Genomic DNA, 21,139 nt, shown 5'->3' on the forward strand with positions numbered 1-21,139 from the left:
TGACCCAAATATATAATATTATGGACTTCTAATTTTTCTTAATAACATAAACCTATTACTTTTTCTTCTTTAATATATTATTATCCATGTTTTCAAACAATATTATATCTATTTTTTACTGATATCCACGTTTTCAATCACTTCTTAAAGATACTTCTATTTTAATAAGATAGATTAGAGATTGACTTGCACGTCCGTGTGGGTGTTAATTTTTAGTTTTTTTATAAATTGATATTTTTTTTTCATGATTAATATTATATATTTTATATGTGTATTAAATGTATAAGTATATTTGAATATTTTTAGGTTTTTATATATCAGAATCGAACTCGAATCAAATAGGGTAATATGGTTACTATTGGTTATTTGGTTATTTTTAAGTTATGTTTAGTTTGATTTCAAACTACCTGAATTGAATAGATTAATATTGTAGCTTTAGTACAAATATCCAACCGGCTTCAAATACATTAGTTTTATTATATTTGTAGGTTTCTATATATCAAAATTGAATTCATCTTGACTTGGGAAGATCCGATTTGAAACCTACACGAAAATTTATAATATCCGAGTGAAGCCTAATTTTAAAACTCAAAAAACTTGATACCCAAAATAAATAACTCGTAGCTGAACAAATATCTGAATGTCTATGTCTAACTGATTATGTAAACAAAAAAAAATTGTTAACCATTTTGAATTTTTGTCACAAATAGAATAATTTCATTCAAATATGTCGATTTATTATAGTTAATATGTAAAATAATTGCTGTCAAAATATTATAATAAATATAATTAATGAAGCAGTTAAAAAGTGAGAAAATGAATGTAAGAGATAAATTAAAAATTGAAAACAAATAAATTTTGTATTGTTCTTCAATAATAAAATATATCAATTTATTTAGTAAAGTAATGGATTAAGTGGTTAGAATTGATTAAAAATAGAATAAAAATCTTTTAAAAATAGATAAGTATTATTTTGTACTACCATTCGTGTTTTCAAACAATTCTCATTTATATTGTTATTCGTTTTTCTAAACAATTCACATTTATGATGTTATTCATGTATTCAAACAACTCTTATTTATACCTCAATTTTCATAATATAGATACTACTTTTAGAAATATACGTTCATACAACATTAGTAGAAGATAAATCTACATCACATTTTTAAAATTAAATTCAAAATCAAACAAAACGATTAACATAATATTATAAGAATTAAACGTTGAGAAAAAAAATAAAATACAATTCGCGAGTAGCGCAAAGAAAAGAAACCAGTAATGTTAAAACTGATTGTTTCCGACTACGAAGAAAATAAAAAGATATTTGATCATGTAGTACCATATCGAAATCCGTTTTCAAATCATGGTAAAATGCGCATGAGTGATTTACGAGAGTATATTTATATGGAGAATGGGCCGATCTACGATTCTAAATTAAGCTGATTAGAACTTTTCGCTTTTGAGTCCAATGTATTGGCCCATCATTATAGAACTTTTACGCGATCCACTTACCGCGAAAGTTTAAATCATAGGATAAACCTGGACTCTTCTTAATACTGCATGCATATCGTCCCATATTTGATGGAAGTTGTTAATAGAAACTACATAATTAGTATGTTCTGAAAATTATAGCATTTAGGTTAAAATTGATTCTGGAAACTTCGTATATGATGAAAAACAGAACTAATAGGGCCGCCAAACCTAAGGATCCAAAATGTATGTGTTTTTGTTATATATTTTTTATAAAGCATATTTAATATATTTGTTTATTTAAACATTTTAGTACTTGTAAAATTTGTAAGTATTACTATTTTAAAATTTTAATTATTTTTATCCACAAATATAATAAAATTAGTCAATTTATGTTTTATTTCAACTTTATACAAATAGATATTACGTTTATGTGTTATAAAACATTGAAAGTTTTAAGAATATTGATGATATGGGGTGAAAAAAAAACTAGACTCAACATTGTATTGGTATATTCCCCTAACTCACAAATTCTGGCCTCTTTCTCATTTGCTGTAATTTGGTTTGATGTCAAACCTCGTGTAGTAGCTTAGCTCAAGTGATCTTGATTTGATATACGCTTGCACAAGGGATAAGACTATGATGATTGACGTTCAAGCCCGTGAAATTACAGAGAAAGATCTAGCAGCTGCTCTGATACTAGCTCATCCAGAGGTATGTTTGACAACTTTGTTGGATCTTCTAGTATATTGTAATAGTATATATAGTATTATTTGTGTGTATATATGTGGTCTTTACAGGCTGTCAAGTACATCGATCCCCAAACTAGATTGGCTGCGAAACAAAAGGAGTACAAACTGTCTATGCTTTCAGAGAAAACTTTAAACAAGGTGACTCATTTGGTTGTACAAATTGTCCATGCTCTCTCTACCATCACACTTGTAGCCCCGGGATATGGGCAAGTTGTCTTCCACTCACGTTGTTCATTCTCCTTCTCGCTTCCGTGATCGCGATGTTTAGCTAGCTAGGCGTTTGATCTTGGGGCAAGACAAGAATCAATGGTTATATTTTCTTCTGCTTTACAGTTTAAATTAGAGATTATTATTTAAGTAGCTGAGTGGTGTATGGAAAGAGAGTTATTGTTTTGCGTAAATTTGATGATTTGGCAATTTAACACCGTTTGACAAATTAAACACATGTCCAGGAACCAACTTTTTACTAATTAGGATTTTTTTTTTTGTATATATATTTGATGATTTTGCAAGTTCCGTAACGTGACCAGTCTAGTGATAATTTTTTGGACTCAATTTCTTTGTGTGTCATTAACCCAAGAAGGTTTGGTTTGTCACATTAAGTGCAAATATACTTTGTTCAATAACACCATATGTTTGTTGGTGGTATCATGGTTTCTAGAACTATAATTTTATTTATTTATTAGAGAGAACGGTTGTTGATAGAAAAACAGGAGCCTAATATTTATTAAGTAAAATGCAGACAGAATAAAGGTCTAAATTCATACAGCACAAACACACCCCCTCAAAAGCATTACTGGCGTTCAATCTGAATGGTGACGTGACTGATGTTGTATTCGGTCTTGATGTAGTCAATCACCTTGTCCAGAACCATATCTCCATCCGCCTCTGGTCTGACCTTCACATGACACACCAGTGTAATTTTATCAGGAGTGATGGACCAAATGTGCATCTCATGGACGTCCACTACTTCTTCCATCTCGCATACTCCCTTTTCAAGCTTGTCCGCGTCTATCTCTTGTGGGGTTGACTCCATTAAAACATCTAGAATGTTCCTAGACATGCCTAACGTTGTCCCCAACACAATCACTGAAAAGAGAAGGGTGCATATGAGATCAATGATCTTCCACTCAGGTTTGTACCAAATCACTGCCCCTCCTAGCATCACCCCCACGCTCTGGATTAAATCTCCCAAAGCATGAAGATAAGCTCCTTCCAAGTTTAGATTCCGCTTCTTCTCACTCCTAGTGCCATTTTCCTCGAGCAAGGCTTCAGATAGTTGTGGGTGGTGGTGGTGATCGTGTTGATTTTCATGGTCGTGGCCATGACCGTGACTGTGACCACCGTGGCTGTGCCCTAACAGAAAAGCCATTGCAAGGTTCACCATGAGACCAAATGCAGAGATACCAAACATGAGAGAGCCCTGAACTTCGCCACCGCCGTTGTGAAGTCTTGCGATAGCTTCGTATACTAAGAATCCAGCAAGAAGCCAAATCATCTGGACCGATACAAGGGCACCAAGGACCTCGATTCTGAAGAATCCATAAGACTTGCGTGGGGTTGCCTCCCATCCTGAAGCCCAAAGTGAGAACAAGGAAATTCCAAAAGCTGTTACATCCACGAAAAGATGAGCAGCATCAGTGAGAATAGCTAGGCTGTTGGCCTTAATGCCTCCGATCACTTCAACGACGATAAAGAGACTACATAGCGCAACCGCCACCAACAGTTTTTTCATCGCTGCTTTACGGTCCCCAGCCTCCCTTGATAATGAATTGGCATCAAAGAACAAGCAAGGTGTTTCTCCACATGTCTTCTTGGCTGCCTTCACCAAGCTTGCCTCGACTGATGAAATCTGAACCACGTGGTCGTGATGGCTTTCCTCATAGTCAAGTTGCCTTTGAACTTCCATCTAAACAGAGGAAGGAAAAAAAAAGTATAAACGCAACGAAACGTATATGTAGTTTAGCAGAATTAGACAAACTATTGACTCTGAAATAAAATACGCATCCAACCTACCTTTGAGAGAGAGAGCGAGATAGATGTGCAAAAAAAATCAGCAAGAAGAAAAACTACACTGATGAAGAGAGAACTAGGAACTTCCACAATGCTACTCGTCTCTCCTTCCATGATTATATATACAAAATCCTAGAATATTTGACTAGAGAAAAAGAAAGGAAACTAACTCGTGATTAACTTTTTTGGATTTGAACTATTTACTTTTGCCCAATTTCTTTCCAAAAGAAAAAAAGTTACGTCTGGGGTAATTTAATAGCATGTAAAAAAGTTAATTTGTTTTAAGTGAAAAGCAAGAAGAAATCAATTAATAGTGTGGGATGTCTTATTTTTATTACGATTTTTTTTTTTTAGATTGTTATTTATGCTATTACAAACTATGATAAATATTACAAGACAATTCTATAGAATGTACTTGCGCCATGCCGGAGATCTCCTATATGCTTTTCTCCATAAATCTGCATAATTCGCCTTTGCTAGGATTCGAAACTCAGACTTTCTGTTGTTTAAGTACTAATGAACCCTTAGTCAAACTATTAGACTAAGGGGGCTTCCACATTTTATTATCATTGGTTATAAAGTATAAAAATTTACCGAGTAAAAAAATCCTATCCAAACATGAGTATAAATATTGAGGGGACTATCTCATTATGACTACTTGGTACTCGAAGCAAATGTACAAGTATCCTAAGTAAACAACCTAAGCTCAGTATGATGTCTTTTTTTATGCTTCATCTCATTAACACTGTGCAGACACCACAAGATATTTTTTTTATTAAAAGTGTGCACCAAATCATGATTTCAGGTCTTTGGATAATATTCGAACATATAGGTATCTCAATTTTCTGTTTAATTTTGGATCAGTTTCAACAGAATTTTGGTTTGTTCGGATCGTATAACTAAATATTTATAGGGCCCGATTGGTAATGGCTGTAGGTTTAAAATTTTTGCTGTAAAAAAAAATCTGTAAATTTTTTTCTGTGGTTTTAAATTTTATTGCTGTAGAAATTTATGGAAAGCACTAAACAATTGTTTTGAATATTTGGCTCTACAGAGCACTTGCACAGCTGTAAGTTCTTTCAAAAGCTGTGATTTCAAAAAAAAATTTAAAGCTTGATTGCTCTGAATTTGATGTTGTAGAAATAAATAGGACTGTGGATAGCACCTACAGCAACTACTAATAAATAACCGATAAATTTCGAATGTGCTCCGGATTCAAATTGGTTTTGATACGTAGGACCAAAAAGATGTGAAGTACATAAACTATATGTATCTGAATAAAAACACACTTGAAAATCCAAAACTAATCAGAAAGTAATTACGAATATATATATATATATATATATATTCAAAAATCAAAATTTGTATCTTAAACATGAAACTAATTTGAAAAGCCGTACTTGAAACTTAAAATGTGCAAAAGAATACCCAACATATTTTTTTGTGTAGGTTCATACCATGAACTGAATTTGTATAATTTTTGGATTGGTTTTTGTTAGGGCTTCGGGTCTGGGCAAAATGTATCTCTGAATTAGAGCATATATATGTGTATATATCAGAGCATGATTATCCCCAGGGCCGGCCCTGGGCCAAGCCCAATGAAACATTCGCCTTGGACCCCAAAATTTTTGAAAATCTTTATATGTAAATAGGCCCCCAATTTGTAAAAAAAAAATTTTTAGACCCCCAAATTTTTGAAGTCTTTATTAAATGGTCTTGGGCCTCCAAACTTTCAGGACCGGCCCTGATTATCCCTAGAAACCCATAAGGTTTCTTAAATACATTTTAATGACTATTTAATTAATAAATTTTAGTTAAAGACCTTAGTTAAGAATCACCTAATTTTTGAGCTACAATGGTAGTTTCTTAATTTGAGTTTCTTAAAAAAAATGAACTTTTCTTAATCGTAACAGCAACAACAATAGAACCGAACCAAACCAAACAAAGCCAATCATATCCAGCGAGAGAGATTGTTACCTCCCATGGCCTGCAATGACCTTTTTGTGCAAGCGCAACATGGCAAACACCTTTGTAGTCCGGATTAGCCTACAGATGAGAAATGAAACTTTATTCACATGCAAGCAAGATAGGAATTCACAGTTTTCACTCCATGGAAATTTTCAAAACTACCATACTTTGAAATCTCTGCGGTCTGTGATATCATAGAAATATTTGATGTTCTGTTCCCTGCAGTACTCCCTCATAATGTCCACGTTGCGGTTTGCACGCTTATCAGTTGTAAATATTCAAAATGAATAATGTGGGATGTATTTTTTTTATTATGATTAGTATAAAAGTTAACATGTGATATCACAGAGTAAAAAAACAGTCCAAACAAGAGTATACATATTGTGGGACTATCATTTTTTGGACTACTCGGGATCACTCAAATCAGAAGTACAAGTATCCAAAGTTTTGTATTATAGAAGTATGCGTTAGCGTTACAAAGTGAAAAGTAAAATAACCTAAACTTGCTATGATGTTTTTTATGTTTCATCTCATTAACTCTTGTCCACACACCACAAGATATTTTTTAGTTAAAATATAAAGTGTGCACCAAATCATGATTTCGGGTTTTGGATAATGTTCGGAACAATATCCGTGTGTCTCTTTGGATGAGAGGTAATGGACTGGATAATGTTCGGAACAATATTCGTGTGTCTCTTTGGATGAGAGGTACTGGGGTGAATAAGGTCTGGGCGTTCAGGTTTTCGGGTCGGGTTCGGATCGGTTCTTTCGGAATCCGGATCCGGATCTCTCTGGTAGTAAACATTTAGATCCAGTGGATATTTGTAAATTTTCGGTTCGGAATAGTTATTATCGGGTCTGGGTCGGTCCGGATGTATAACTAAAATATCTATAAAATACTCATAACTTTTGGGTCTATAACGGATTCAGATATTTAGGATCTGAAAGGGACATAACACTCTCAAACTCTATCACATTTAGTTGATATTTGTCATATATATATCTAAAATTTTAAAAAATAAGTTAAATTAACCTATTAATAATTAAAATAAAACATTTTTAAACTCTAAATTTTACATTTCAGATTTTCATATTACTTAAAAATGTTACAAAATAATACAAATATTGTTAACAAAGATATTTCAACTAAATCACAAAATAGTATATAGAAAAGAGAACACAAAAAAACATAATTTTGGATATACATATTTTTAAGTCGGGTACAAATCGGTTCTTCTTGGGACGGGTCTATTCGGATCAGTTCTTTTCGAGTATGGATCTATTCGAGTCGATTTCTTTCGGTTCTGGTTCATCTGGTAAAAAAATTGGACCAAAAAGGTACTTGTAAATATTTTATTCGGCTTCGGATATGGTATTTTTGGATCGATTTCGGTTACAGTTTTCGGGTCCAGGTTAAACTGCCCAAGCCTAGGGCTGAACTAGAATGCTTAAGCTGATTATGACTTTTAGCGTTTGAGTCTAATGTATTGGCTCACTATTAAAGACATTTGGCAATACGTGGAAACCAATCTACTTCTACGCGAGCTACGTAGCGTCTTAAAGTCACTTGAGACGTGTGCCTCTCCTACAGCGAGTAGTCTTCACCCTCTTGACGCGAAAGTTGGAATCCCATTGGACTAAATTTTGGATTTTTCCTAATCATGCATGCATATCGTCCCATACTGATGAATATTGTTTTCTTTCTGAGCTTAAACTGATGGATATTGTTAATAGAAGTTACATAGTCTGTTCCAAAAACTGTAGCATTTAGGTTAAACTGATTCTGGAAAACTTCGTATTTGATCAAATAAAAGAACAATAAGTAACAGGACAACAAACCTAAGGATCCAAAGAGAGTATAAGTATATTGTGGGACTAGTATTATTATTAAGAGAAATTGTACCCTATAACCAAAAAATTCAAACTGAGCAAGTAAATTGTGATTTTCGGACTTGTATAGACTATAGATATTGATTTTCCCGTGCACATGCACGGATATAAATATTTCTAAAGTAAATATACTATAATAATCGATTGCTATTTACTTTTAATTTTAAATTAATTTATAATTTGTATGCATCATTTATAATAATAATATTATATTATTTTAATTATACATATGATTTTATATATGTTATATCCAACCGGTTTTGTTGTTTTTACAATCGATTTAGTTATCATTTGGATAAATTGGATTGCATCTCTGAATTCAACTGTAATATTTTTTATTCTAACTATTAAAATTTTGATTAATTTCTTATTTGCATTTAGGTGATTGTTGTCTTAGAAATGTAAATATACTTTATGAAGATTGTATATAATTTAAGATATATTGGGCTTATAATGATAATATTCTAAAGTCTCATGTATATATATAAATTTTACTAAAAACTAAATTATAACAGTTGGTTAATATTTTATTTTGATTTTAAATTTGTTTTGAGTTGTCCTATGATTTATATTTATAAAATGAATTACTATTCGTATAAAATTATATATTCTTATTGTAGTTAAATCTATGATTTTAGATATAAGTTGGATTAGTCGAGACACTCATGTTGTGAGTATATTGAGTTACATATATTCTTTTAAATTCAAAATGAAGTATAATTATTTTTATTATAATTAAGTCAAATCAAATCGATTTTGTTTATCGTTGAAATTTCCATGTATTTTCATAATATTTATCAAATTATATGTTGATGTTTTTTTAAAAAAATATTAGAAAAATAAATCAATGATCAATAGGAAGTTACATGTATAAGTAGTTGATACATTTTTGGAAGTTCATGAACACATATCAATATTTACAATAATTAAAATATTTTATGAATTGTAAATAATTTTATGTCTTTGATTTATTGAATGGAAACTGAAATTTAATTAAATAATCTTAAAAATGAGAATTCAGATTTGCTTTGGTATTTTGATTATGGTTCTATTAAGTTCCACAAATACATAAACATAAAATTTAAAATCAAATTTAATATTAAGAAAGCAAATAACTTTAATAATGATAAAATATAATATATCTACCTCATTAAACTATTGTGTAACTATTTGATCAAACGATGGTTATTTTTAAAATTTATTTTAGCTTTTTCTAATAACTCTTAAAAATAAGCAGTAAACAAAATTGTGATTGTATTTAAAAATAATATTATATAAGTAAAATATAATTTATCAATATTTTTTGTTGTAATTGAAAGATATTATAGTCAACTAAATATATAAAAAATAAAAAAAAAAATCAATAATACTAATTATAAACTATTTTTAGTAAATTAAACATATATCAGTTTATGTTACTTTATTATTTTATGTAATCATAGAAGAAAATAGATAGATATATAAAAATATTTCTATTATTTTGAATTTTTTTGTATTGTTTAAAATTATATTTTAAAATAAATAATATTTCTTTTTCTAGTAACATTATATACAAATTTATAATTTTCATCTAAGAAAGTATAGATATAAAGAAAGTATTTTATTACTTCAAAATTATATTTTATGTTATTTAAAAATATTTTTTAAATGTAATATTACTATTTTGTGAACTTTTCCTTTTTTATGAAATCATAATATATATACATATATTTTTGTTTTTCAATTCATTTTTTTTAACTTTATAAAAAAATGCCTTTTTATTATATGTTTTTTGAAAAATTTTAAAAAGGAAACGAAATAAAAAATTAATAATAGTATTTTGCATGTAATATTTTTAATTCATTAAGGGGTATCAGTGTAATCAATCATCGTCAGAGAACTGACTTCTCGAATAATATTATAGAGATATCCCGGAACAATAGCATTGTTCCGAAAATTATAGTATTTAAATATTTGGATTTGTATAGGTAATTGTAATTTTTGGTTTGGTTTTGACTCAATAACAATCAGATTTGGAGTGATTCAGTAAATTTTGATTATATATTGGATCAGAATTGTTTCAAAGATTTAAAACCCGAAAAGGACATGAAAATATATTCGAATAGAAAATACTTGAAACTGAAAATACTTACAAATATTAGAATATCAAAATATATTTCAGATAGAATCCAAATCTGAACAGAGACCCGTTGGTCGAGTACAAAAATACTTGAGAGATTCTGTAGTATGCGTGGCGTCACTTGAACATATAGTTTCGGGTTGGTTCCGGATAAAATGTGTGAATTAGTTGTAAAGATAATGGGCCGACGTATAATACTTGTGCTGTTATAACTTTTCGCTTTTGAGTCCAATGTAATGGTCCATTATCAAATCGATAATCTTATACAATAAAACAAACAGGGAGGGCAAATCTCGACACGTGTCGACATCTGATTTGTGCCGTGTTTTTTTACGTGCTTTTGTTTCTTAAGTCGTCTGATATGGAGATTGTGGACTGGACTGTCTGATTATGAAGAGTGTGAACTGGGCTGTCTGATATTTGAGCATGAAGCCCATAGTGGAGTCCAGTCTGTCTCAACCCACAAGTGATTTAGGGTTTCTCTCATTTTCTTCTGTCGGCTCGAACACACCAGCGAAGCCAGCGTTAGACTTAGATCGCCGTTCCCATATACATAACGCCTCAGATCTCCATAATTGCGTTCTTAACTTCGTTCTCCACGTTTTTCCTCCACTTATTTCATTTGAAGCCATCAAGAAACCTCTTCGCCTATCCCTGTAACTGGTTTCAGCTCTAGCTATAAATACGGTACTCATCATTCCTGCGATGATCAGTTTTTCCAAAGCGATTTTCAGAAGCAAATCGAAATTTCGAGGCAAGCACTTTCGTATCAACCGATCTCGATGGCGAATTCGTACACGCTTCTACAGAACTTGAGAGCCGGCCGTTGCTCAAACACCGCGGAGGTCCGCCTGCTGAGGTTCTGGGAGGCCAAGAATGTCAACAAGGGCGGAGAGCTTATTAGCGTTGACATGTTGCTTATCGATGAGAACGTAAGCACCGCCGTCTTTTACTGATTCCTCTCTATGTAGCTTCTTTATTAATATCTTGTCTTGATCTGTCTTTCAGTCTACGGTGGTCCACGGTTCAATCCCTGCGTCTCGCCAGCTTCGGTTCAAAAATCGTCTCAGCGAAGGCTCTGTCTACACTCTTAGCGGATTTGATGTCACGCGTAGCAGTCCCAAGTACCGGTTGTCTGATGCTCCTGTCTCTGTCCGTTTCAATGCTGAGTCTGATTTTGAGAAGCTACCAGCAACTGATAGGATCATACCGACCGAACACTTCCGTTTCCGACAGTACGACCAGATAATTGAGCTAGCAAACACTGGCAATCAGCTTCCTGGTATGACTTTGTTTATTTCTGCTTTTAATATAATTGATAATTGAACTGTCTGAGCATTTGTGTTTATTTGTATTACAGACGTAATGGGGGAGCTTTGTGCAATTAGGAGCACAATTACCGATCGTATCCCGGGGGCTCATCGCGTAATGCTAACCTTGCGACTTGAAAGGTGTCGACCACCCTCTATATTCCGTTTCTGGGGTTTAATTTGATTGTTTCATATTTTAAAACATAAAGCAAAGTTTTTCTAAGCAAAGAAACACGTAACTGCATGTGTTTTTTATTAAATTTGCCTTTGAATATAGTCAACAAATTCGTTCATTTTGTTATAGTAGTAGCACTTTTCGCATGTGTTGTCCATGTCATGACTGCTGCGATTATGTTGTGAGGAATAAAGATTTGCAGAGTTTTTTAGAACATAAAGCCAAGTTTTTCTAAGCAAAGGAACACGTAACTGCATGTGTTTTTTTATTGAATTTGCCTTAAAATTAGTTAACAAATTCGTTCATTTTCGCACAGAGTTCTTGAGGCTGAACTTCTAACGGGTACTCATGTTGGACACTATCCATCCTTTCACATTCCGCAGAAGGCAGTACCCAATCAAGCTGTGTTATTCAATGACTATAAATAAGAGCCAAGGTCAGAGCCTGAAGCAGGTAGCACTCTATCTTTCAAGGCCTGTTTTAAGTCACAGTCAACTGTATGTTGCTCTCTCCCGAGCAACATCACCGGAGGGTCTAAAAATTCTTGATGATACTGAGGGTGCAACTAGAAGAGATGTTGTCACAAATATTGTGTATAAAGAGATTTTCGCTGATCTCAGACCACGTAAGTCCAAACTACCCTAATCTAATGACAAAAGTTCTAACCAATTACAAATAGATAGCATCCACAAATCTACTCTGTTCGTTACAGGAAGCATCTAAGGAGATCAGTCCAATTACGAACTGACCCTAAGCCAGCTGCGATGTCCGGGTATCAGTGCAGTCAAACTGCAGAAAGAAACTTCAGGACCACTGTGTCTTCTTTGCATTTGTTTTTGTTTAAGTATTTTGACAAGATAAAAACGATTTAATGCGTTTCCATGTGTTCTACCGCAGACAAAGAAGTTTCGATGTTATGGCTGACAGCCTTGAGAAAAATAATGTTACTTTTGAGGATGTAGACTATAATTTAGTTTTTGTATTCATCAGTACTTCGTTGATCTTGAGTTCGAGTTTAGATTATATATGGCTCAGAGCCTCAGACTGTCTGTGTTAGTATGAATTCAATTGCAAACTTATCATGAGAAGTTACACTCTTGGACAACACGTAATAATATTTAGCTGTTAATATCATTAGTTGCTGTCTGTGTTAGCTGTTAAAGTTCATTTGCTCCTGTCCTTGCCAACCAAAAATCGATAAATTTAACTAAATTTTTGGAATACACCTTTCAGAAGAACGTGGCACCTCAAGGGCATCTTCATCAGTGCACATGAGTTAGCTTACAAAGTCATATTCTTTGGAGAATCTATTGTGGTATTTGAAGGTTACAAGAATGCTGCAACAACAATTACAAGTATACAAATACATAGTTTTATATAATAATTGTTGATGTGTTTGTGTAGTATTCACTCATTATGGTGTGCAGTTTAGATGATGTGTAGAAAATAATATTCCAACACTTTAAGTTCAACTGAGGTCAAATAAAACTTTTCTCAACTCCATGGACAATGCAAGAGTTCTCGCCCAAATATCATAGAGGCAGAAGAAGATGCATATAGAGGTGGAAGAGAATATTTTAATGTGTTTCGAATGATTTAGGAGAAGTATATGGCCTTGACGTACATTCAGGTAAGCTAATCATTGGCGCGGGTAAGGAATCTAAGGATTCTACCATTTTCGATTTCTTTTCAAGTTTTTGTTTGCATTTTTCAATTATGTTGACTCCTTTTTTAATTAACAACTTTCTCAGTTCATGCTACTCAGACTTAATAGTAAATACAAACCCACACATATATCGTATTAACCAATTCGAAAATGAGAAGCAACATTCAAGAACCTATATTCTAACTTCATGAAACCGAGGACATGACAAAAGATATTAAATGAATATATAGATAGCTCAACCCAAATGAAACAGGGCTTATATAGTTACCTTTCGAATTAAAAAATTACTTTTGAGAGAACGAATTTCTAGATATTAATTAGAGCCAGGTGAGAGTCTTCCAAAAAATTCTAGACACCAGAATAAAAAACATTTTTCCATATAACCTAGCGATCAAACATGAGTTATGAAAATAATCGAAGGAGACACCTGATTAAACCCCATTTGCTTATATCGAGTGATATCCAACACAATACGAGATGGCTACTCACAGACGTGATTAGAGGCAAAAAAATGCATGCGCATATGAGAAGGCCATATTTGTTTTGTTGCGGTCCCATGCAAAACCACGTATCTCATATTTAAAGATACAAAATTATAAAATAACAAAACGTTTTTCATATCTATCGTTCATCCTCCGTAAAAAACAAATATGCCACTTCAGCCATGAATTATATAAAATTAACTCAATTAAAATTCATGCGAAGCATAGCTATGACCCAATTCGTTAAGAAAAATATTTTTTACAAGTAATTAAAGATTAAAGGTTATTCTTATAATAGAGGTCTTCTCTCTTCTACCCTTATCAATAAGAAAAATCACATATTATTAATATACTGATCGAAGCCGGTCAATTTAAAGACTACAACAACAACGCGACATCAACACTGAACGTCATCTCATCATCACCGACCTAGATCATACTAATAGATCAAGCTTTTCCTGTTGCAGAGAAACACCATGAACAAATACCCAAAATAGAAAATCCTTTAAAATTATATATCCGAACCCGGCGTACCACTAGTTAGCAATACAAGGAACTGAGGAAGCCAATCAACTTCTGCGCTAGCCACGTAGCGTCTGAAACTCACACGGACACGTGTGGCTCTCTCATACAGCGAGTAGAATTCACCGTCTTTGGACTCTAAATTTTTGGAGTTTTCCTAATCATACATGCATATCGTCCCATATTGATGAACGTTTTTTTTTTTTTTGAACAAAATATTGATGAACGTTGTTATCGCAGAAGCTACACATGTAGTTACTGTAGCATTTATTTAGGTTCAACTGATTCTGGAAAACTTGGTATGTAATGAAATAAGAAAAGAAGAATTAATGAAAGGAAGTATATATGTCAATTTATAAGCACATGTTTAAAATATATAACACAATATCGTACCAATACATGAAGAAAGTCAACATATTCATCACGCCCAAATGGCTAGAAGGGACATAAGAGCTGAACCCGAAATAAATGAAACGCTAGAAAGTAGTTGTATCGTAAAGGTGGTTGTTTGACGTTCGTGGTGGAGGAGCAGAGGAGACGCCAGGTCGACCAAAGCCATATAGATGAGAATGCCAGCGGAAGCGGCATTAAGGAAACCGGACACTAGAAGCGATACTGGGCTATTCTCGTCATAATTTTGGGATACACAAATCCCGATTAATATCCCTAGTGGTGTAGTGAGCGAGAAGAAGCCGACCATAACCCAAGTTTTTGAAGCTTTAAACTTGGCCTGCAAGAAATAAAAGAAGCCTCACGATTGTTAAGTTTGTTTATTTTAGTTGATGATATAAGGAGATTGTAAGATTACCTCAGAGATGCAACTACCAAGGCCAAAACCTTCAAACAGTTGATGAAAAGTTATTGCAGCCACGAGAGGCTTTATTGCGCTTACACTCGGAGAAACTCCTAGAGATATTCCTATGATCACCGAGTGGACCACAATCCCCAATTCCAATATCTAACAACATAAGGGAGAGGGGGAGGAATAAATAAATTGTGATTAAATACTACTCAATATAGCAAGCGTGTTACCAAGAATTTTATATTGAAGAAAAGGTTAGATTTTGGCAACGGGGTTTTTGTTCATAATTGATCATCTTTTCAAATATTAATAAAAAAAATTGTTTACCTGAGTTAAAATCCTTTTCCTCGGATCAACGTGATCATCTTGGGAAATGAGCAGAAAGCCATGAGAATGGCCAATTGATGCATGAGTAGGAGCAGAGACAGTATTATCAGACTGTTCCTCGTTATCTCCACCGATACTCACCGGCAAGGCCTTAGCTTCATTCTCCAACCGAGATCTGTTCAAATATCCTGAAGCAAAGGACTCAGTCAACATGGTCAGAATCGCTGCGGCCATGGCTACGAGTTCCGTCACCGGAAAGTCTCCCCACGGTGGATTTTCTCCAATACACGGACTTGTGAGGCTATCGATGGCATCGGGAAGTATATGGACGAAGCCGGTGGCTAAGATTACTCCGGCTGCAAATGCCTTGACGAACAAGAAAAACTTGCTGTCTGACTTGAGGCCGAAGATAGGTAAACAGACTCCAAATACTCCGGCAAGAAAGATTGAGAAGACAGCTCCGATCTTATAGTTGAGTGTGTGATACATCTTTGCTTTGCTTGAATGTTGTGTGTGAAAGTGAACAACTGTCGCCCCTTATTTATACAGTTTTTTTTTTGGGATATACAGAGAGGTTTCTCGAGAGATATTGAAATATTTATTTACCGTATGTGAATTGTGAATCTCTGTACACAATGTGGACATCCAATACATTTCTGTTAGTTTTTTAACATTGAGATTAGGTGTTTTTGGAAGTATGACGACATTATTCTTAGTCTGTTGCTGTTGTTAACAGTTTTCCGGACATGGCAGTTTTTTATTGAATGCAGATCAATTATTTTTGTAATTACTCTTTTAGCTACACGTTCAAACATACTATTTCACAGACTATTATTTGTACTATTACTTTTTTGTAATTACTCTTTTAGCTACACGTTCGAACATACTAGTTCACCAATCCTCCCGTTATCACATAGTTTTTTCCTGTTAAAACTGGTTTTACTAACCAAAACAAATAAAAATTACTTCGAAACCAAACAGAATAATAGAACTGTCTCTCACGGACAAATGATTCAAAAAGAAAAACAAAAACAAGTTCCAAACGTTACGGATGTATAATATGTCGTGGAACCCATCTACTTTTCACTTTTCTATCAACGAATGAAATCGTTCAATTGTGTAAACGCTTTCAATAAATAGTACTCCTTTCCCTTTTGGTATACTTCCCTCTTACTTTTTTTTGGGATCAAAATAACTTATATTAAGAGCTATGTTTTCTCTACTCGAGAATAGATGAACGTAGATAATACAAAGCTGATTTCGCTAAAGAATCAGCCTGGGCATTTGCTAAACGGGGAATGAAAAGAAAAGAGAGAGAGGTGAAAGACTGAGCCAACAGATGGATGTCATGATGCTTTTCAAGGCCACATCTTGTTATTGTGACTTCAGGAGCAAAATAAGAGCCTTTGACTCAGAGAATACTTGGAGACTGCTGACATGTGAAGATACTGCAGCACTAATTATAGCTTTAACTGCCAGTGTCTCAGCTACAAAGGCACCGACGAAGAACAGAATCCTTCGGAGTTCGGAGTTGCCATCAGAGACAGTGCTAGCATGTTCAAACTACCAACATACAGTATATCAATCGGATGCCTTGACCGCCTTTTTCGAACAAGGCATAATCGCCATGGCTGAGACCCGCCAAGCGTTTTCAAAATCGAAACCGAGGTGAATACTATCTAATGTAGCGCTCTGAACTAATTTTAGAGCAAGATTAGTCTAAGATTTTCACCATCTATATCCAAACAGGTTGGATTCTAGCTATCGATCCCTATTTGAAAATGTTGGAAAGTAGAGGATCAGTCTCAATAGGTATTAAATTTGTTATCTGGTTGGGATTTGCAGGCACAATGACATTACGAGGAAGAAAAAGGAACCAACAAGCTGATCAAAAGAAGATCAAATCAATAACAAAATTAAAGTAAAGAAATCACTAGTGAATTGTACAAGGGTAAAAATGAGAGTATGAAAAGAGTTTTGAAGTAAGGAGAAAAAAAAGAGAGACTATTCCAGCAAAACTTCCCAACACAACATGGGAACACATTGGAACATGAAGTCGGTATTAAAAAGCAGACAAGGTTATATATACCCTCACACTCCCTCTACTGATAATAAGCCATTTCCCCCGCAAATGATCTAACGACTACAAAGACTGATAAGCACAAACACTTATCATCCACTTTCCCTTAAGCAGTTACCAGGTAACAAGTACTTGTAACTCTCAGCCTTTTCGATCAAATGACCTGGAAGATGAACAGCTGAATAAGACCGCGGGATCGGACCTAGCTTCGCGATGATCTCCCTGAAGGTATACTCTTCAGGAAACATGTCGAACAGATCAGTTCCTCTGCATATCACATCTTGTATTCTCTCCGGATTCAGATAATGAGAGAATCTAACACGGTCGGTGTGACTGTACGCTTTCATCTTGAATACAAACTCGCTGATGCGCCTGAAACAGAAACTGCAATGCCAACCAGCGTCTGCCAAAAGCGTGTCGCCCTGACGAAAATGAGCGTATCTTGTCTTCCCCCGCTTGTACCGATGAACCGAAGCTCTCCAGCTTTTGCTGTCGATGAAATACTCAAACGAGTACAAGTAGTTCTTAAGCTGGAGATGAAGAACCGGCGGGTAACCATCGCACCACCTAAGGAGGTCGATGGTGTGAGCGCTGGGGATCTCATCTACATCAGACATGATCAGAAGATCGTCTTCCTCGATCCCCGCGAGCCTGATGAGCTGGTCCAACGCGATCCTCTGGTAAGCTTCTTCCACGAAAGGGTTCTCGCCTCTCTTGAACCTTCCTCCGATGTTCCCGTACGTCAGCCTCGGCTCCACGAACTCGAACTCCCCTCGGTTGGCGGCGAAAACCAGCGGTTTAGGCAAACCGGTGAAGGTGGAGTTGGACTCGAGGATCACGAACTGGGTGATGTAAGGGTAGAGCTCTTTCCAGCGGATGGTGAGCATGTCGACTTCGTTGCTGAACAGGACGGCGTCGAAGACTCGTCTCGGAGACTCGCGGTGTTTCCATCCGTGGAGGGTGCAGAGCGTTTCCATGGAGGCGTTTGGGTGGTAGTAATGAGGAAGCGTTTGAAATGGCTTAGGTGGTGATTCCCAGAGCGGTCTCAAGAAGTATGTGAGCTTCTGCCCGTGCAGATAGACTCCAAAGACGAATAAGGGGACAAGGGTGAAGAAGAAGATGTACGTCTTGAAATCGAGTCCTCGTAGTATACATCTAACCCTTGAAAAGGCCTTCCCTGCTCTAGAACCATCCTGCTAATCAAAAAAAAAAAAAAAAAAACAGATTTTTTTCACACAAAATCAGAAAATTAAGAATTAAAATAACAAACATAGCACAATCATTGCATCACGCAAAGAATCAAGCCCTAAAACAGATTATCAATATGGTTGGCGATGATCACAACAAAACCTAAGGAAGACAAAAAGGAAAGGACTTTACTTTTGACATTCGCTTCGAATATGTTTCAGACAAAACATAGATATCACCCCAATCGTTCCGACAAGACAATTATATAAGATTAAGAACTATTATGACATCATGTAATGTATAATCAGAATCGGAAAATTCGCATTACCACCAATTAGAATCCCGATTTCGTTAATGCGAAACAAGGAAACGGAAAAACAGAACAGAACCGTTAATGCGGAGACTCAGAAACTCTAACCTGTCCGCAAACATCATCGCAGATATCGTCCGTCTTCTTAGAACTGTAGTATCCATCGGACATGATATTATCACCCACAATGGAGTTTTCTCAGGCGAATAAGATTATCGAAGCCCGATAAATCAAAAATTTCTCTCGAGACTCAAAACAATATATAAAAAAATTTAAAACCAACAAAAGTAATTAGGAGAAGGAAGAACAAAGAAAAATAGATAAGCAAGCCTCAGGAGGGTAAATATATATCCGAATAAACGTTCTTAATATTAATCTGAGCCGTTCGATGCTTTTCGGTTTATATATTATTCCCAAAACTGCTGGGATTTATTATTTTTTATGGACAATCATTAAATAGGAATATTTTGTTAGCTTTACAAGAATATACGAATAATTTCATCCCTTTGATGTTACTATAAGCGGGCCTTTGATATTGATCCCACGGTCATTATCTTTTCTTCCGTGCTGATCTGTCAATTATTATGACATTTGCCAACTCATCTAATCTTTGACTAAGACCTAAAAATTTCAAACATGTCAACAAATCTTTTCTTGGTAAAATTAATTTTTATGATTAACTGTAAAACGAAAAATTTGTATTTACAAACTGGAGTGGTAATTGATATGATTTCAAAGGTTACGGGAAAATAAAATTCAATCTTATCCAAAGTACTTTTCCAATATGTTTAATTATCTTTTATTTCTGTATATATTTTTAACAGTGGTAATAATTTAACCAAACTAAATAAATTTATTCATATAATGTTTAATCAATACCTAATTCCAGTGTAAATAATTATTGAGGTGATAATTTTTTTAAGAAAAACACTGATATTTTTACTTATATTCATAGTATGCTATAAAATACCTGTTTTGATAATATCTACCAATGTATATAAAAATGAACTTTTCTGATGATAAATTACTTTGTATTAAATTCTGCTTGGCATTTATCAAGAAAAAAAATTATATCGTTCTCTTTTTTATTCTAGCAAGTCAATAATATTACATGGTCCCCGTAATGAATCTTTAATTTTGAATATGTATAACTAGAAAGAAAATTGTTATTCATATAGCATTCTACAAAGAGGCTTTATATATATGATAACTTCCAATGTCAAAGAATAATAAATAGTAATTTGAAATTTTAAACTGGGTCTTCGTCTCCTCAATTCTTGATAGTCAATATTACATGTTCGAGGTGACCAAGTAGTACTGTCTTGGTAAAGACCGAGTGGCATTCTTTTCTTTTTCAAACTCAAATTTATATAACATTGATTAAAAGCCATTCAAACGATGCTAATATATTCTCAAATATATTGAAACTTGAGTATAACTAACACTACATCTTTGTTTGTTTCAACTTTCAACCCCAAAAATTGTTAACTCAAAATAAATGAAACCGTGATATAAATATGGAGGAACAAGCACGAGAAGGAAGAAAATATCATATTCATACATGGTGAAAGGAATAATCCAAAACATTGGTAGGGCTGAAAATAAAAGAATCCAACAACTCTAGACCTAGACTCGAATAGAGTGTTTGTTGACCCAACAAGTTAGATTAGATATCCAACCGTCTTCATAGCTAGTTATACGTATCTTCATAATTTATTATCATACCCATTGGTCGACCACCGTTTACAAAACGCGCGTAAAGTAGAACATGGTCCATCACGCTACACGATCACCCCACCAATTTTGTAGTAACATGTTTGTCCCTTTAGGATTTTCCAAAGACTTTGTCGTTTGCGTTTGCTTATTAGTACTTTTATTGAGTTAGATCCAATTGGTTGGAGAAGCATCGAAATGTAGCTGAAATATATTTTAACATGTTTTGAATCTTAAGATAGAGATGCGGGAAACATGTAATTTCTCAAAAAGTGTCATTTTGGTATTTTTCGTTATAGTATAAAAAATGTCGTTTTATAATTTCAATGCATTTTATATATATTTTCAGTTG

General features: G+C 34.0%; 4 protein-coding genes across 6 annotated transcripts; 1 reads left to right on the forward strand and 3 right to left on the reverse strand.

The window, feature by feature from the left end:
* Positions 1 to 2,876: 2,876 nt before the first annotated feature.
* LOC106417924 (metal tolerance protein A2) lies at positions 2,877 to 7,329 on the reverse strand. Of its 2 annotated transcripts, XM_048769188.1 has the most exons (3): positions 6,371 to 7,329; positions 6,213 to 6,281; positions 2,877 to 4,131 (listed from the first exon to the last, which is right to left on the reverse strand). In XM_048769188.1, the coding sequence occupies exons 1-3, from the start codon at positions 6,437 to 6,439 to the stop codon at positions 3,016 to 3,018; spliced, it is 1,254 nt and encodes a 417-aa protein (XP_048625145.1). In that variant the 5' UTR covers positions 6,440 to 7,329; the 3' UTR covers positions 2,877 to 3,015. The 2 variants fall into 2 exon arrangements, with proteins under 2 accessions (XP_048625145.1, XP_013714091.2); XM_013858637.3 differs by lacking the exons at positions 6,213 to 6,281; positions 6,371 to 7,329 and adding an exon at positions 4,239 to 5,528.
* A 2,902-nt stretch (positions 7,330 to 10,231) lies between these two features.
* LOC106418106 (probable zinc transporter 12) lies at positions 10,232 to 16,352 on the reverse strand. The gene is made up of 3 exons (XM_013858766.3): positions 15,497 to 16,352; positions 15,176 to 15,325; positions 10,232 to 15,097 (listed from the first exon to the last, which is right to left on the reverse strand). Exons 1-3 carry the CDS (start codon positions 15,983 to 15,985, stop codon positions 14,789 to 14,791), a joined length of 948 nt encoding a protein of 315 aa, XP_013714220.1. The 5' UTR covers positions 15,986 to 16,352; the 3' UTR covers positions 10,232 to 14,788.
* On the forward strand, positions 10,995 to 11,706 carry LOC106417561. Its single transcript, XM_013858344.1, has 3 exons — positions 10,995 to 11,144; positions 11,221 to 11,494; positions 11,573 to 11,706. Exons 1-3 carry the CDS (start codon positions 10,995 to 10,997, stop codon positions 11,704 to 11,706), a joined length of 558 nt encoding a protein of 185 aa, XP_013713798.1.
* A 1,029-nt stretch (positions 16,353 to 17,381) lies between the features above and the next one.
* BNAC09G43030D lies at positions 17,382 to 19,441 on the reverse strand. Of its 2 annotated transcripts, none has more exons than XM_013859433.3 (2): positions 19,183 to 19,441; positions 17,382 to 18,772 (listed from the first exon to the last, which is right to left on the reverse strand). In XM_013859433.3, exons 1-2 carry the CDS (start codon positions 19,243 to 19,245, stop codon positions 17,669 to 17,671), a joined length of 1,167 nt encoding a protein of 388 aa, XP_013714887.1. In that variant the 5' UTR covers positions 19,246 to 19,441; the 3' UTR covers positions 17,382 to 17,668. The 2 variants fall into 2 exon arrangements, with proteins under 2 accessions (XP_013714887.1, XP_013714888.1); XM_013859434.3 differs by having other exon boundaries at positions 17,382 to 18,769; positions 19,183 to 19,438.
* Between the last annotated feature and the right edge of the window lie 1,698 nt (positions 19,442 to 21,139).

This window comes from Brassica napus, chromosome C9 (genome assembly GCF_020379485.1).
Source record: "Brassica napus cultivar Da-Ae chromosome C9, Da-Ae, whole genome shotgun sequence".
Taxonomy (NCBI): Eukaryota; Viridiplantae; Streptophyta; class Magnoliopsida; order Brassicales; family Brassicaceae; genus Brassica; species Brassica napus.

Bases quoted from the DNA above. Each gene is read 5' to 3' on its own strand.
- LOC106417924 (XM_048769188.1), bottom strand. From the start codon at position 6,439: ATGAGGGAGTACTGCAGGGAACAGAACATCAAATATTTCTATGATATC. The intron at 6,282-6,370 runs GTATGGTAGTTT...TCTCATCTGTAG, and splicing joins CAGACCGCAGAGATTTCAAA to GCTAATCCGGACTACAAAGG. The intron at 4,132-6,212 runs GTAACAATCTCT...TCCTCTGTTTAG, and splicing joins GTCATTGCAGGCCATGGGAG to ATGGAAGTTCAAAGGCAACT.
- LOC106417561 (XM_013858344.1), top strand. From the start codon at position 10,995: ATGGCGAATTCGTACACGCTTCTACAGAACTTGAGAGCCGGCCGTTGC. The intron at 11,145-11,220 runs GTAAGCACCGCC...TCTGTCTTTCAG, and splicing joins TGTTGCTTATCGATGAGAAC to TCTACGGTGGTCCACGGTTC. The intron at 11,495-11,572 runs GTATGACTTTGT...TTTGTATTACAG, and splicing joins CACTGGCAATCAGCTTCCTG to ACGTAATGGGGGAGCTTTGT.
- LOC106418106 (XM_013858766.3), bottom strand. From the start codon at position 15,985: ATGTATCACACACTCAACTATAAGATCGGAGCTGTCTTCTCAATCTTT. The intron at 15,326-15,496 runs GTAAACAATTTT...TTATGTTGTTAG, and splicing joins GGAAAAGGATTTTAACTCAG to ATATTGGAATTGGGGATTGT. The intron at 15,098-15,175 runs GTAATCTTACAA...TATTTCTTGCAG, and splicing joins TTGGTAGTTGCATCTCTGAG to GCCAAGTTTAAAGCTTCAAA.
- BNAC09G43030D (XM_013859433.3), bottom strand. From the start codon at position 19,245: ATGTCCGATGGATACTACAGTTCTAAGAAGACGGACGATATCTGCGAT. The intron at 18,773-19,182 runs GTTAGAGTTTCT...TTTTTTGATTAG, and splicing joins GCGATGATGTTTGCGGACAG to CAGGATGGTTCTAGAGCAGG.